This window comes from Papilio polytes, unplaced genomic scaffold (assembly GCF_000836215.1).
Source record: "Papilio polytes unplaced genomic scaffold, Ppol_1.0 DF821845.1, whole genome shotgun sequence".
In the NCBI taxonomy this organism is placed as follows: Eukaryota; Metazoa; Arthropoda; class Insecta; order Lepidoptera; family Papilionidae; genus Papilio; species Papilio polytes.
The window spans coordinates 5,341,693-5,358,083 of record NW_013527359.1 but is presented as its reverse complement, the minus strand read 5'-3'; the positions used below and the strand labels follow the sequence as shown (position 1 = coordinate 5,358,083).

General features: G+C 34.3%; 1 protein-coding gene across 2 annotated transcripts in view; it reads right to left on the bottom strand.

Moving 5' to 3' along the window:
* The window catches only part of LOC106108013 (leishmanolysin-like peptidase), a 65,100-nt gene extending 50,280 nt beyond the window's left edge, over nt 1-14,820 (bottom strand). For both annotated transcript variants that reach the window (XM_013289077.1, XM_013289078.1), the window contains exon 1: nt 14,544-14,820. In XM_013289077.1, coding sequence (XP_013144531.1) covers nt 14,544-14,723 — 180 coding nt within the window. In that variant the 5' untranslated portion in view covers nt 14,724-14,820. The remainder of the gene's footprint in view (nt 1-14,543) is intronic.
* Nucleotides 14,821-16,391: the final 1,571 nt, after the last annotated feature.

Genomic DNA, 16,391 nt, shown 5'->3' with positions numbered 1-16,391 from the left:
AACAAATAGCGACGTATCCCTCGGGAACCGGACACCTCGGGGATGAAGCTTATCCCATGTATACTCCAGACTTTGTTTTACATCTGTGCCAAATTTCAATAAGATATGTTGAACCGTTGCAGAATGATCGAGTAAACATTAAAAAACTAAATTAATGAATCCCACTGGAACCGTAACTTATCCCGGGATAAAAAGTAGCCTATATGTTCTTCCAGACTATGCTCTAAACCTGTGCTAAATTTCATGGAGATCCGTTCAGCCGTTTAGGCTACAAACGCTAACAAACATCCATCCATCCATCTAAACTTTCGCATTTATAATATTAGTCAGATGTATAATACTGAAAGTATTTCTAAAATCGTTCCAGTAGTTTTCACGTGAATCGAATACATACAAAAATACAAAACTTTCGTCTTTATATTAGTATAGATACTACACTTGACGTCAAAATATGAAGCAAATTTTTAAATCCTCGTCGTCCTATGTGTAATCTACGAATAGATAATAAGTTACATAGCTCAAAAGAAAGCTAAGGATTTACTTAAGTGAATTCGAAATGTAAACCAATCCTAGTATCGATGGAGTATAATTTTTATACCCAACGTATTATTTTTATCATAAGCCTAGTGTATACCCACCTTTATACCACCGTAACAAAAACCTTGGTTAAGTTATTAAGTAAATAGCTTTGCAATCCATTGTTCACGTGTACACCTGTGCTTAATTGGTATAAAAAAAGTATTTGAATAAAAAGTAAATAACGCACGGAATAAATACCTATGTAATATGTACATAATTACTAATATAAACTAGCTTTCGCCCGCGACTCCGTCCGCGTGGAATAAAAAAAATCAAAAGTAAGTAGCCTACGTGTTCTTCCAGACTATCCTCTATATCTATACCAAATTTCATTGAAATCCGTTCTGTAGTTTAGGCTACAAACTCTAACAAACATCCATCCATCTTAACTTTCGCATTTATAACATTAGTATGAAGTATGATAGTATGACTAGATTTCACCCGCGACTCCGTCCGCGTGGAATTAAGAAAAAACACTATCGAATAACTATAAAATAACCCTAGAATGGGCAACCGGTTGTTTTTCATGACCTAACAGAAACTTTAGAAAACCAACATAACTTAAATTTAAGTAGGGTTAAGTTATTTTCGCGGACGTAAGCGATAGCATGCCCGTGCCCCCGGCCTGCGTTGGAATAACCGAGGGTTTTAGTAGGTATGCCCCCATTATGGGGGGAGAATCCCACATCACTACCGCGTTCCCCTGAGCACGAAGTATGCGTAGAGCATTCTTTCACTACAAGTAGGAACAATGCATGAAGAAAATTGCGTAAGAAGCAAGCAGAAAACACTATATAGGTGAAAGTACTAGATAGAATAGATTGACGTGTCTATAACCTATGATGTAACTAAGAGAGTGCTCACCTTTGACTAAACTATCGCACCACAGTTGTGCGATTGTCTTTTTCATATATGACTAGCTGATCTCGTGCGGCTTCATCCGCATGAAGTTATAAAATTGTTTTAATTTGTCAAATTCTCAATTGTTAATGTCAAAATACCAATTGCCTTACTATTTCAATCTTAAATGTTGGTAGCAACTTATGGTCTCTTTCCCACATTAGGATTTTTATCCAAAATATTTACCCCCTAAGTTTAATAGCGTGAAAATATATAGACTAAAGCGTGACGTAAGTGTAGGGATTTTTATTAAAAAGAGAATTATTCAAAAATATGCTGTAATTGCTGAGATCTTAGGCAACAAAGTAGTGTGTGTTTACGCTTTATTATTTTAGTATATATATATTTTTTATTTTTTTCTAAATTTCTATCTTATATCATATACTAATATACTAATATTATAAAGAGGAAACCTTTGTTTGTAATGAGTAGGCTCAAAAACTACTTGGCTGATTTTAAAAATTCTTTCACCGTTAGAAAGGAAATTTATCTGTGAGTAACATAGGCTATATTTTTCATTTTTTAAGTTTCACACGGACGGAGTCGCGAACAAAAGCTAGTTAACTATAAAAAGTTATTTAACAGTTACAATGGTATTTAAACCTTTATAGCGGTTTAATTGCGGAAAGCGAAGTTGTCCCATATGTGACTACAACTTGTTTACCTACGCAATAACTTTAACATGTGCATACTTAACATAGCTTATTACATAAGTGTACATTAACTACTAGATTAACAACGCGTGGCATTAAAAAGTAGCCAATATGTTATTCCAGTAAATAAAATAAAAAAAATAAAAAAGCCTTTTATTCCATGCCATAGTTTACAAAAGTTTAAAAAAAATTGAATGGTACATGTCTATTTTAGTCATTTATAGATTATTACATACATTTTTTTTATAACATAATGTGGCAAACGAGCAAGCGGCCACCAGAAATCGCCAAAATGGCGAAGCGACCGCTGCCCATAGACCTCTGCAATTGCAGATGCGTTGCCTACCCTTAATTGACGGAGGAGGAGACGCACATAAAGAGGACATTTCCCCTTCCTATGCGTCTCCTCCACCGTAAAATCCACTTTTCCTCCCCATCCTTTCCTCTTAAGAAAAGGGTGGAAAGGGGAAGGGACTAAAATTAGGTCTCCGGCACCACACTCATCAGACGAAACGCGGAATTGCTTCCACTTCACGCCTGTTTTCTGTGTGGTCGTGGTATTACACCGGGCGAGCCGACCCATTCGTGCGAAGATGTTAAAGCGGGCTCTACCACTATTAAAACATACATATATATTAGATTAGAAAAAATTAATTAATTTTTATTTTATTTATTTTATTTCATGCTATTCCAGACTGGTTATCTATGGCAATCATCGAAATCTGTACCGCAGTTTTGGCTATAACTCTAACATACATCCATACATCTAAACTTTCCCATTAGTTTCCCACAAGTTCCCACAAGTTTTAGACCGCGACTTTGCGGGAAATAATTTTGCATGTATTGAAATAACTCAAAAATACTTGACCGATTTCAAAAATTCTTTCACCATTAAAAGCTACTTTAACAGTGAGTAACATAGGCTATATTTTTTTTAATTTTTAACCCACACAGACGAAGTTTTATTGACGCGAACAGCTCTTTATAATACTTGCTGTTACTCGCGACTTCGTCTGCGTGGAATTAAAAAGCCTATGTTACTCAGTGGTTAATTATCTTTTCAATGCGAATATTTAAAATCGGCCCGTAGTTTTTGAGTTATTCCAAGACATAGAAAAATACAAATCTTTCCTCTTTATAATCTTACTAATTTTACTAATATTATAAATGCGAAAGTTTAGATGGATGGATGGATGTTTGTTAGCGTTTGTAGCCTAAACGGCTGAACGGATCTCCATGAAATTTGACACAGGTTTAGAGCATAGTCTGGAAGAACACATAGGCTACTTTTTATCCCGAGAATAGTCGCGGGCAACAACTCATATTAGTGTAGAAGTAAGATAAACAAAGTTATCTGCATTCTGGAAGGATACTTGACATATTTAAATATCCCAGACGGCAGTAAATATATAATTAATTACCAATACATACTTATTAAACAAAACACGTGTCACCTTGTAGATAAATACGTGTTTTCCGCGTATACGTAAAATAAACCTTGCCAAATAAAACGAGGTTGTTTTATATATGTTAAGATTTCGACAAATATAAATAGTAAAGATTTGTATTTTTGTATGTATTGAAATAACTCAAAAACTACGGGGTCGATTTAATAAATTCTACCACTATTAAACAGCTACGTTATCACTGAGTAACATAACATAGGCTATTTTTTAATTTTACCGGGACGAAGTCGTAGTATAAATATAAACAGGAAAGATTTGTATTTTTGTATGTATTGAAATAACTCAAAAACTACTGGGTCGATTAAATAAATTCTAACACTATTAAACAGCTACGTTATCACTGAGTAACATAACATAGGCTATTTTTTAATTTTACCGTGACGAAGTCGTAGTATAGACATAAACAGGAAAGATTTGTATTTCTGTATGTAACGAATAAACTCAGTAACTACTGAAGCTTTTTAAAAGAATCTTACACCATTCGAAAGTCACGATATCAGGGAGTAACATAGGCTATATTTATTACTTGAATTATGTTTAATACCGCACAAACAACGCAAAAGCTAGTCGTACTAATATTATAAGTTGAATTTTACCGTCCATGTTGATGAAATTAAAAAAAAAGAAGAACATAACATGGAACACATAGCCTATTTACTTAATATTTATTTAATTTCGCGCGGAATCGGTGACCAAAAGTTAGTATGTCTTTAAAAGGAAAACAATGGAAAAACAGCAACAATAAGAATTTTTACATCATAACAAGATAATCGATTCCGCAGATTGATTACCCTAAATAACTCTAGTTTGAAGGTCCAACGGTAATTATCAAGGCCTACTAAACACTTGAATAAACCACTAAAATGTTTAAATCTTACATAATTAATGAACTTTACGGACCTTGATAGACTAGATCTTAATAAGGGTACACTACATACTATTTTATTTTAAACTAGCTGTTCCTATGCGACTTCATCCGCATAAAATTATGAAAATCTTATTTTATTGTTTACATGTTTTTAATTATCAATTGCAAATGTCAAAATGACAAAGCATGGCAACCTTGCTTCCTTGATGTTGGCAGCAACTTATGGTCTCTTTCCCACATTAGGGTTTTAATCCAAAATATTTAGCCCCTACGTTTAATGGCGTAAAATATATAGCCTAAAGCGTGAAGTAAGTGGAGGGTTTTTTTTAAAAAAAAGAATTATTCAAAAATATGCTGTAATTGCTGACATCTTAGGCAACAAAGATGTGTGTGTTTACGCTTTATTATAATAGTTAGATAGATATTTTCAACTATAAAAAACTTTTACCAATAAATAGCTATGTTATCGCTGTGTAACATAGTTTTTTCACTACTTCTTAATTTAACATGGACGAAGTTGCGAGCAAAGCTAGTCACTGTATAAAATGGTTCTAGAATGTGTCATAGAGGAAGTGCACGGGTGTATCCTAACATCGTCTGATCTCATTATCAATAAAGTCCAGTAAAATCTCACACTTCGTGTGGGTTTCATTTTTAATGAGGTCATATTACTAGCTGTTGCTCGCGACTTCGTCCGCAACTTTACTCATTTATAACGTAGCTTTTTAATGGTGAAAGAAGTTTTGAAAATGGCTCAATAGTAATTGAGTATAATACATACAAAAATACAAATCTTTCCTCTTTATAATATCAGTATCTCGTAATTTCCGAAACGGCTGGATACTTTTTTTTAATTCCGCGCTGTCAAAATAGCGTAACGAGTGCTCCATATTTGCACTAACAAAGTTTGCGGGCAACAGCTAGTGTTGTTTATAACCTTACGATGTTTTAGTCTGCAGCCAGCCTTATGGGCGTCTGACAGATTACGTAATAAAACACCAATAGACTAGATATTTCGAATGTTGATTAAAATTTAAATATCCACTGCGCCATTGAATATTGCTAGGGCTGTCAACAAGCGGTCAAGGAAATAAATTTCCTACCCATAATTGACGCTCGATACAGTAAGTCGATTGACATAGCACATAATGTTTTAATCTCACTAATATTATAGTTACGTAAGTTTAAAAAGATCCATGGATATATGTTAGAGGGGTAACTCCTGAACTGGTTTAACAAGAGACAGGAATGAGTGGAAATCTCTAGAGGAGGCCTTTGTCTTTGAAAAAACCAGTTGCCGATAATACAAATGAAAATAGTAATTATAATTGATTAGAAAATTAAGTTTTAGTATCTAGATATTTAGTATTAATTGTAATCATAAAAGCAATATTAGGTATCTTATTTTTTTTTTTATTTTATTTATTTCATAACTCCTAAACGACTAAACAGATCTCTGTTCAATTTGACACAGATATAGAACATAATCTGGAATAACACATAGGCTAAGTTTTAATTATATTAAAATTTAATATATTCCTAAGTGGTATACAAATTAAATTCCGCGACTGCACCATTATCTGACAACCCTAATTCAATGGATTCTTACCTTGATATCATTGCAGTATATTTACATTCGGGCCGAGTTTGCAGAGATAACATTTGAACTTGAGGATACTAGTAATGCGCCCTGACTTCACACTGATATATTTTATTATTAACTAGCTGTTCCTGGCGGGTTTATCCGCATGAAATTGTGAAAATTTTATATTATTGTTTACATTTGTCAAATTACAAATGTCAAAATGACATAACATGATGACAACCTTGCTTCCTTGATGTTGGCAGCAAGTTATGGTCTCTTTCCCATATTATTTACCCCCTAAGTTTAATGGCGTGAAAATATATAGCCTAAGCGTGACGTAAGTGTAGGGCTTTTTATTAAAACAAGAATTATTAAAAAATATGCTGTAGTTACTGACATCTTAGGCAACAAAGAAGTGTGTGTTTACGCTTCATTATAATAGTATAGATATAGATTTTAAATTACACTAAAATTGTGTAAAAATGGGGGGCGCTGAAAGACCATTCAAAGGGGGCGGTAAAGGAAATGAGTTTGATATACACTGATGTAGACGATAATCTGAGAGAAACAGTGGTACAGCCCGCTTTAATATCTTTTCATGAGTGGGTCGGCTCGCCCGGTGTACCACAACCACACCGAAGACAGGCGTGAAGTGGAAGCAATACTGCGTTTCGTCTAATAAGTGTGGTGCCGGAGGCCTGATTTTAGCCACTTTTCCTTTCCATCCTTTTCTAGAAAACATAGATTATACTTGTTTTGTTTTTACTCCACGCAAGGGAATCGCAAGCGAACGCTAGTGTAGTTATAAGTTTTCTATTACTGATATTATGTAATACATACTTATAGGTATTAATGGGTATTTAATGACTGTAATATAATGTACATCCGTAGTATATTGATTATATTCAAAGTACATACAAGAGTCAATTCACATGAAACTATATCTTTACAATTATTACCTAAAATATGTAAAGAAGCATAGTTTATTTTCACTATTTCGGTTATATGAAAATCTATCATACTAATATTATAAATGCGAAAGTTTAGATGGATGGATGTTTGTTCGTAGCCGAAACTGCTAAACGGATCTCGATGAAATTTGGCATACATGTAGAGGATAGTCGAAACACGTACGTAATTGCTTCCATTTCACGCCTGTCTTCTGTGTGGTCGTGGTATTACACCGGGCGTGCCGGCCTATTCGTGCTAAGATGTTAAAGCGGGCACTACTACCGTATTTCAATGAAGCCGCACGGGAGCTAGTTATGAGACAAAATGAAGTGATATTACACCGGGTCAAATAAGTCAGTCTAACCATCATCTAAATTATCAATGATTTCCCTATAACATTGGTATGCTCTCACAATGAAAGTGAAGGTTATATAACGCTGACGTGACGATGATTGTGTGAATTCACAGGCGCGTGTGAAGAGGCTTTAAATGTTAGATAATAAATACAGATTTAAGGCGGGTTTACACTGTGATTTTTATAAGTGGCAAACGAGCAATGGATATCACTATCAACCTTTGTGCCTACGGTCAGCAGAGAACGTATCCATACATCTCTATCAGCCGTCATATTTTTTTTTATAACATAAGGTGGCAAACGAGCAAGCGACCTTCTGAAACCGCCAAAATGGAGAAGCAACCGCTGTCCATAGACATCCGCAATTGCAGATGCGTTGAAAACCCTTATACAACGGAGTAGGAGACGCACATAAAGAGGATATTTCCCCTTCGTATGCATCTCCTCCACCGTCAAATCGACTTCCTCTTCTCAATCTCTCCTTAAAAGAAAAGATTGTATTTACTCTTTAACACACTCACTGCGTAGCAGGCCGATATCCACCTAACGCGGTACTTAAGCTGGTGCGGACAAAGAAAACTATGTCGTTCTCGTTAGTGCGAAGATTATTTCACGTGTATACATTACATTACATAAAATGTGTACATTATATCTCCAAAGCTATAGCAATTTAAGCTATCCTAGTGCTGGTGGGTCCAGACCTGCCAAACACTGGCGGAAATATTTTGGATGCATTTTGGCCGGCCGCACCAGATGAATTATAATTTTACTTGCCGCAGTATCCGTGTTAATTACGCATATCCTCTTTACCACAATCCATCGACACCTTCTGCTGTATTTTTCTACCTTTTGTAGCCATCCATATTTATTCTTAACACTTTCAGGTTTATGTCCCCATCGTTTCATGTCCATACCACGCTAACCTATTGCTTCTCAATTTCTCCACCATTGGCGCTACTTTCAAACTTCCTCTTATATACACATTCTTAACTTTATCAATTCTTGTCACACCACACATCTTAACATACTCATCTCAGCCACATGCAATCTAATTTGCATTGGACACCACCCTATAAGTTTTGTATAATAAAAATTATATAAACGACTGAGTACGAGATCAAATAAGGATATTACATTCCTTGTCAAATTCAACTTCCCTTCCTATCCCTTTCTTACAAGAGAGGGGAAGAAAAGTAGAATGAGTTTACACACACAGCACTGTTTCCACGCACCATAAAAGTCTGTCTTAAATAACACCTTGTTAGGAAAAGTAGCAGATTGTAAACGAATTATACACTACAATTTAATAGTCGAGTGTTAATACAATCCGACCAATTTATCTGGCCCGGTAGAAATATAAAAAGGTGACATGTTACATGTCGAACATACAGTCAGTATATAGTGTTACAAAGCTCGCCGCTCTATGTCATCGTTACACCCCGTAACATCTCGTATAGGTCAGTACGCAGCGCTGTATAGTGCGACAAACTTATCTGGCCCGGTGTAAGGCTCTTAATAAAGACTGGATAAATATGGTTACTATGGTTTATTAACCAGAACTGTGTAACTATGGTATGCTGTTCTGATTGTTTGGTTTGAAAATAGTTTACGTTCTGGAATATATATTACACACAGACGAAGTCGCAAACAGTATACTCTCAATTATAATACAAATAAACACTATAAAAAAACAAAAACATTTATACTCTATGTCTGGATTTAAACAACAATCTGTGACTAATCTTTGACGTATTGTCTACACTTTTTTGTTCTGTGGAGAACGCGGTAAAAATGACGTTTACGCATTAGCTACGCATATTTGAAATTCTATCGATTAAACCGTTAAAGGATATGTTTTGCATTCCGAATTAAATATAATGAATTCGTTACAGTTTCCATTAACATCTAAGGCATTCTGTCTCTGTTTTGTTTACTGAGAAAGAGAGAGTGAGAGAGACAGTGTTTTATACAAGTTTGACCTCTAATCGAGAGATTTTCCGATTGTCCTTTTATATTGAATTTGTAACATAGAGGAAATTACTTCAACTAGAAGAATCCAGTATTTACAGCTGAGAGAGGACCCAATCTGTTCAGCATTGCAATAGTAATCTTACTAATATTATAAATGCGAAAGTTTAGATGGATAGATGTTTGTTAGAGTTTGTAGCCTAAACTGCTGAACGGATTTCGATGAAATTTGACATAAATGCAGAGGATAGTCTGGAAGAACACATAGGCTACTTACTTTTGTTATTTTTAATTCCACGCGGAATGAGTTGCTGGCGAGAGCTAGTTTAAAATATTTCTTTTAATTACTAAGTTATTTCTAATTGTGTTGTAGTATTGATAAGAATTAAATGTTGTATTATTTATTAACTAGCTTTCGCCCGCGAATCCGTCCGCGTGAAATTAAAAAAACAAAAGCGGGTAGCCTATGTGTTCTTCCAGACTATGCTCTACATCTGTACCAAATTTGATCGTAATGCGTTCAGCAGTTTAGGCTACAAACATCCATTCATGAAAACTTTCGCATTTATATTAGTACTAGCTGTTCTCCTAAGATTTCATCAGCATAAAATTATTTTATTGTCTAATGTGTCAAATTGTCAATTGTAAATGTCAAAATACCAATGACCTTACTATGGCAATCTTGCTTCTTGATGTTGGCAGCAACTTATGGTCTTTTACCCACATTAGGGTTTTTATCCAAAATATTTACCCCCTAAGTTTAATAGCGTGAAAATATATAGCCTAAAGCCTGACGTAAGTGTAGGACTTTTTATTAAAATAAGAATTATTCAAAAAATATGGTGTAATTGCTGACATCTTAAGCAACAAAGAAGTGTGTGTTTACGCTTTATTATAATAGTATAGACAGTACAGATGATATTATTTTAATATTACGATAGTATAAATTAGTTACACATCGATTTGTCGTAACAGGATAATGGGAATTTCCTGATTATTCATTTTTAATAGTGAGATGCAATTGCTGGTATTGGAAAACACATATCTTGTATAAGACAGGAAAATAACAGATTTATTTTAAATTTTCAATTGCTGTATTGGAAAACACATATCTTACCTTAAGATAGGAAAATAACAGATTTATTATAAAACTAGCTGTTCCCGTGCGGCGTCATCCGCATAAAATAAAAACTTTATTTTATTGTTTACATTTGTCAAATTCACAATTGCAAATGTCTAAATGACATGACATTACAAACCTTGGCAATCTTGCTTCCTTGATGTTGGCAGCAACTTATGGTCTCTTACCCACATTAGGGTTTTTATCCAATTTATTTACCCCCTAAGTTTAATAGCGTGAAAATATATAGCCTATAGCGTGTTGTAAATGTAGGGCTTTTTATTAAAGGAAGAATTATGGAAGAATATGCTGTAATTGCTGACATCTTAGGCTACAAAGAAGTGTGTGTTTACGCTTTATTATAATAGTATAGATGTATACACTAGCTTTCACCTGCGACTCCGTTCGCGTAGGATTGAAAAAAAAAACTGAGTAGCCTATGTGTTCTTCCAGAACATCCTCTAAATCTATGCCAAATTTCATCGAAAACCATTCAGTCGTTTACGCTACAAACTCTAACAAACATCCATCCATCTAAACTTTCGCATTTATAATATTAGTAACAAGTAAGATTAGTAGTGTGTTTTTATTATATAGTAGAGAAATACCGATAATTTTAGAGTTACCTGCATTTATATTCGGCACGGAGTCGGTGGCTCAGTGGTTTGAACACTTGACATGTAATCTACAGGTCTTGGGTTCGAATCCCGCTGTACCTGTGATTTTCGTTTTTTCGAATTTTCATATGTACATAATTTACCCGACGTTCTTACGGTGAAGGAAAACGTGATGCAGCACATATCGGTAAAGAAATTCAAAGATATGTGTGAAGTCAAGCAGCCCGCAGTGCAGCGTGGTTGACTATGGCCTAGTCACCCTTACTTAGGGTAGGCTCCGAGCCCCTCGGTGGGGACGTATAGTGAGCTGGTGATGATGATGATATTCGGCACGGGTCGCTTATGTCATTGTATTTTTCGTACAAAAGCAACTTGTACCAACTTGTACTTACGCGTAACTTATTTAGAAATCAATCGTCCATTAATATGTGGATATAGTGTTTTTACGCAATCACGCTTTCACGGTTTATATCGGACGTTGCGTACATTCTTAATCAAGATTGTAGTCGCTATTGGGACGTAACGCAAATCTATTTAAACATCCTTCGTTTCAATCCAACGCTAAAATTTAATATCAATCTATACCAATACGACATGTTGCCCGCGACTTCGTCCGCGTGGTATTAGAAAACATACAGACTATATAAATTACAAAAAGCTACGTAAACCCTCGGAAACCGGTCATTTCTCGGGGATGAAGCTTATCCCATGTGTACTCCAGACTTTGTTTTATATCTGTGCCAAATTTCAATAATATATGTTGAACCGTTGCAGAATGATCGAGTAAACATTAAGAAACCAAATTAATGAATCCCACTGGAACCGTAACTATTCCCGGGATAAAAAAGTAGCCTATGTGTTCTTCCAAACTATGCTCTAAACCTATGCCAAATTTCATGGAGATCCGTTCTGCCATTTAGGCTACAAACGCTAACAAACATCTATCCATCCATCCATCTAAATTTTCGCATTTATAATATTAGTAAGAAGTAAGATTATAAAGAGGAAAGATTTGAATTTTTGGATTTTCGTATGTTACAAGAACGTTAGTTATGAGTGTACACCGGTAGAGGTAGACATAGAAAGAGATGTATTGTGTGAAAGGTGACATGATGAAGGGAGTGACTGAGATGACATATGATAGAGTTATGGAGGACAAAACCTTTTGCACCATTACGGGAGTAGGATAAGGAGAGAGATAGAATAGAATAGAAATAATTTATTGAAAACAAAAGAATTACACAATTACAATTACAGTTATACCAACTTAAAACGAATTACAATCTGTATCTAATACGTTTAATCTTGTGATGCCCACACTACGCAATCATCATCATCTGCCTTATCCTACTCCCGTAGGGTCGGCGTGCCGGGTTTTCGTCCTCCAAAGCACTCTATCATCCGTCATCTGTCATCACTCCCTTCTTTATCATGTCACCTTTCACGCAATCCATCCATCTCTAAGTCTACCTCTACCGGTGTACCTCCACATTCATAACTAACGTCCGTCTTGTTACATGCGACTCATCCCTTCTCATAATATGCCCACACCACTCTAACCTGTAGCAATGTATGTATTTGATTCACGTAAAAACTACTGGCCCGATTTTAATAATTCTAACACCATTAAAAAGATAATTTATCTTTGAGTAACATATGTATTGTATTATTTTTTAATTTCACGCGGGCGTTCGCGAATCATGAATATTTATGTGAATTACGAGTACAATCGTAAAACTCGACAAAAGTTACACCGTAAAATCTCACAAATTTTCGTGGTAGGTCTTTAGTGTTTAATTTCAGCGTTGGATTTAAACGAAGGGTATTTCGTTGTTCGTCGAAATCGACATGTATGAGATTTCACATAATAAAAAACATTTAATTGATTACTCTACGGAAACGTCCTCAAGAATATTCGTGATAAACCCTCTGTTTTCATTAAGATAAAATTAAGTTACATTGTAAAAGTCATGTAAAAAAACTATTACTGTCAAAAATTTAAGGGTTTTAGCATCAACATATTGTCTATGGTAAATATCGCATCGTAAAACATATCCGTCGTGAAAAAGATACAAAAAGACTTTTTGTCGAATTCAATAATAGTTGGAAATTGTAAATTATAACAAACCTTTCTAAAATATTACCACGAGCTGTTTCCGTGCGTCGTCATCCGCATGAAATTATGAAAATTTTATTTTATTTTATACATTTGTCAAATTATCAATTGCAAATGTCAAAATGACATAACAAACGTTGACAATGTCGTTTCCTTGATATTGGCAACAACTTATGGTCTCTTTCCTGCATTAGGGTTTTTATCCAAAATATTTACCCCTAAGTTTAATAACGTGAAAATGTATAGCCTAAAGCGTGACGTAAGTGTAGGGCTTTTTATTAAAGAAAGAATTATTCAAAAATATGGTGTAATTGCTGACATGTTAGGCAACAAAGAAGTGTGTGTTTACGCTTTATTATAATAGTATAGATATAGAAGTATAGATTACTATATTCACTGAATTATTTAAAACAGCACGTCTGTTTTATATCACCTATTTAAGTACTAAAACGTTCTGAAATAAACCCATAGATAATAATGCGCGGTACACACTTAGCCAGGACAGTTAGACAGTAGCACAGTCATTATATAGACTGACGCCAGTTAGTGTTCACATTATCCCTCCAATTAATTAATAAAAGTTAATGTCGCTCCAGTATTTAAGTGCTACTGTCCAACTGTTCTGGCCAAGTGTGAACCTAACATTATTTGACGCTTCTATTGAATTCGATTATAAAGGCATTTACTTCAAAGTGTTTTGATTAGTATTGTTTCAAATACAAATTATTATTTTTCTTACGAGATTAAATTAATTTCAATTTATCCTTGGACACGATCATTTTCTATTATAATTGTGATAATAATACTACGAATCATTTTTAACGACAAGAATTTTTATATGCTGTATTTTTACCTTTCGCACGCGACTCCGTCAGCAAGGAATTAAAAAAAAAAACAAAAGCATATGAGTTCTTCCAGACTATCCACTACATCTATGCCAAATTTCGTGCAATCCGTTCAGCAGTTTTCGCTAAACTCTAAAAAACATCCATCTAAACTTTCGCATTTATAATATTAGTTAGATACGTGTATACTATATTAAATTCTTTATTAAAAAAAACAGTAATAAGTAAATGAAGATTTCTCCAAATACATGTCTGTTTACGAGAAAATAAAAATATAATGAAACATTTCTTTTTCTGTAACTAACGTTTTTGAACGTACCTTGCCCACTAAAATTACTAAACAGGTAATTGTTTAGTTTACAACCATAAACAATAGACTGCTCTCATTAATTCGCTTTCATTTATTTAATCTTGAAAGTCATGCATTGCTGTTTAGAAAGCATAAAACAATTTGCTTGCATCGTTACAATTAAATTACATTGAACATAACCTAAAAATATAAATAAATATATCGACTTACTTGATCTTCTTTAGGGTGTTCGTGTGAACAATGTACATGATGGTGTTCACTAAGTAATAATTCATTTACAAATGTATTGCATTCAACTTGATTTAACATAAACACAAACAAACTTAACACACGCACACAATTAGCACTGGTATTCGACATTTTGTCTTTGAACAGAGATGTTTCTCTCATAAACTATAATTATTTGTTTACATTTTAATGTGATGATATACGAACTAACACAAGCGAACATTCGCCATCGCGAGATCTAACTGGTGTTTAGACTTCGAGCGATTACGAAGTTAGCAATAGTGTTGCCGTAAGCGACATCTTAATTTACCATACAGTTTCAAATAATTTCATCCAAAAGCAATATAAATGCTTAACAGTATCGTGTCAAAAGACTACTAATCAGTTTTTCTCAGACTTTTGGAATCTTCTGTAACTTGTTAATAATTCAATCTTATTTCCCGCTTTCGTAAAATCACTGAGGGTGTCAATTGAATGTCAGAAAGTTCACTGTCATTGATCTATTAGTTTTATGAAGCTGGTTGAAATTTTCAACAACTTTTACTAGCGCAACGCTTCACTTAAAAAGAACCTTTTCTTATTTGTTATTTAATTATGTAATAACCGAAAATGCATCTAAGTTAAAAATCTTTTAATGAGGTACATTTTTTTACTTATTTTTTCTGAAATGTCAGGTAATTTTCTTAAATATGGCATCACCGGTTGCGTCAGCTGCGACACCCACGGTCATTTTGTTTCCATTGCAAGTTTTTCTCTTTCTAACTTAGGCAACTTACTATATGTTTCACTGAGATGGAAGATAACATAGAGAGATGACAACGTTAAATATAATGGTGTGAATACATTAGGCAGAAAATTAATTATTTTTGAATACTGAATTGACAAATATTTGATTTGGTTTTTTTTCTAGTTAATTTAAAAGCCTGTTATTTAAATCAAAAATTTTAGTGTCCAAAGAAATTTCGACTAATTTCTATATGCAAAATAGATTACATTCAATTTATCTTACTTCTTAAAGCGTGCGCACACTTTTGACTAAACTATCGCACGATTTTTTCGAAGCCAATTTAATTGCTTAGTTGCACAACAAAAAATATAGTGTGCGCACCTCCATATAAGCTCGTAGGAATCAAAGCGAGACTAAACAGTTGTTCGATAGTTCAGTCAAAGGTTCCGTTGTAGTTGTAAATCATCCTAATATTATAAATGCGAAAGTTTTGATGGATGGATGTTTGAAGTCTAAGCGGCTGAACGGATTTCAATGAAATTTGGTGTAGATGTAGAGGATAGTCTGGAAGAACACATAGACTAATCACTTTTGTTTTACTTAATTCCACGCGTACGGAGTCTTGGGCGAAAGAAAATTTATAATATTTTGTTTTTTTAAGATAATTTCTCAATTGCTATGTTTTTTCACAAAGGGACTGTATATGTTTCGATTACGACAGATTCGTCATAAAACGTCCTTGCAATAATAATGATTAGTTATTTAGAACGCGTCTTTAACGTCCGACTGTGCAGCAATATACGTGACCTGTGAAAGTGATTTCTGTAAAGAAAGTGAAATTATATTTATAACTAGCGGTTGCCAGAAATTTCGTCAGTGTTGAATTAAAAAATGTCCAATACTCTCTTCATCCCTCCGTTAACTCCTGTCAAAATCTGACAGCTGTCAAATCTGACAACTATCGCACAACAATGTGTGCATCGGACATCTGCAATATACACTTTTAGTACCCTTAGTAGGCGTGAGTCGTTACGTCATTTTCGAGAAACGTAACGAAACTAGTGATTTGTTCGGTGTCACATGTTTCAAAACTAGTGATTTTT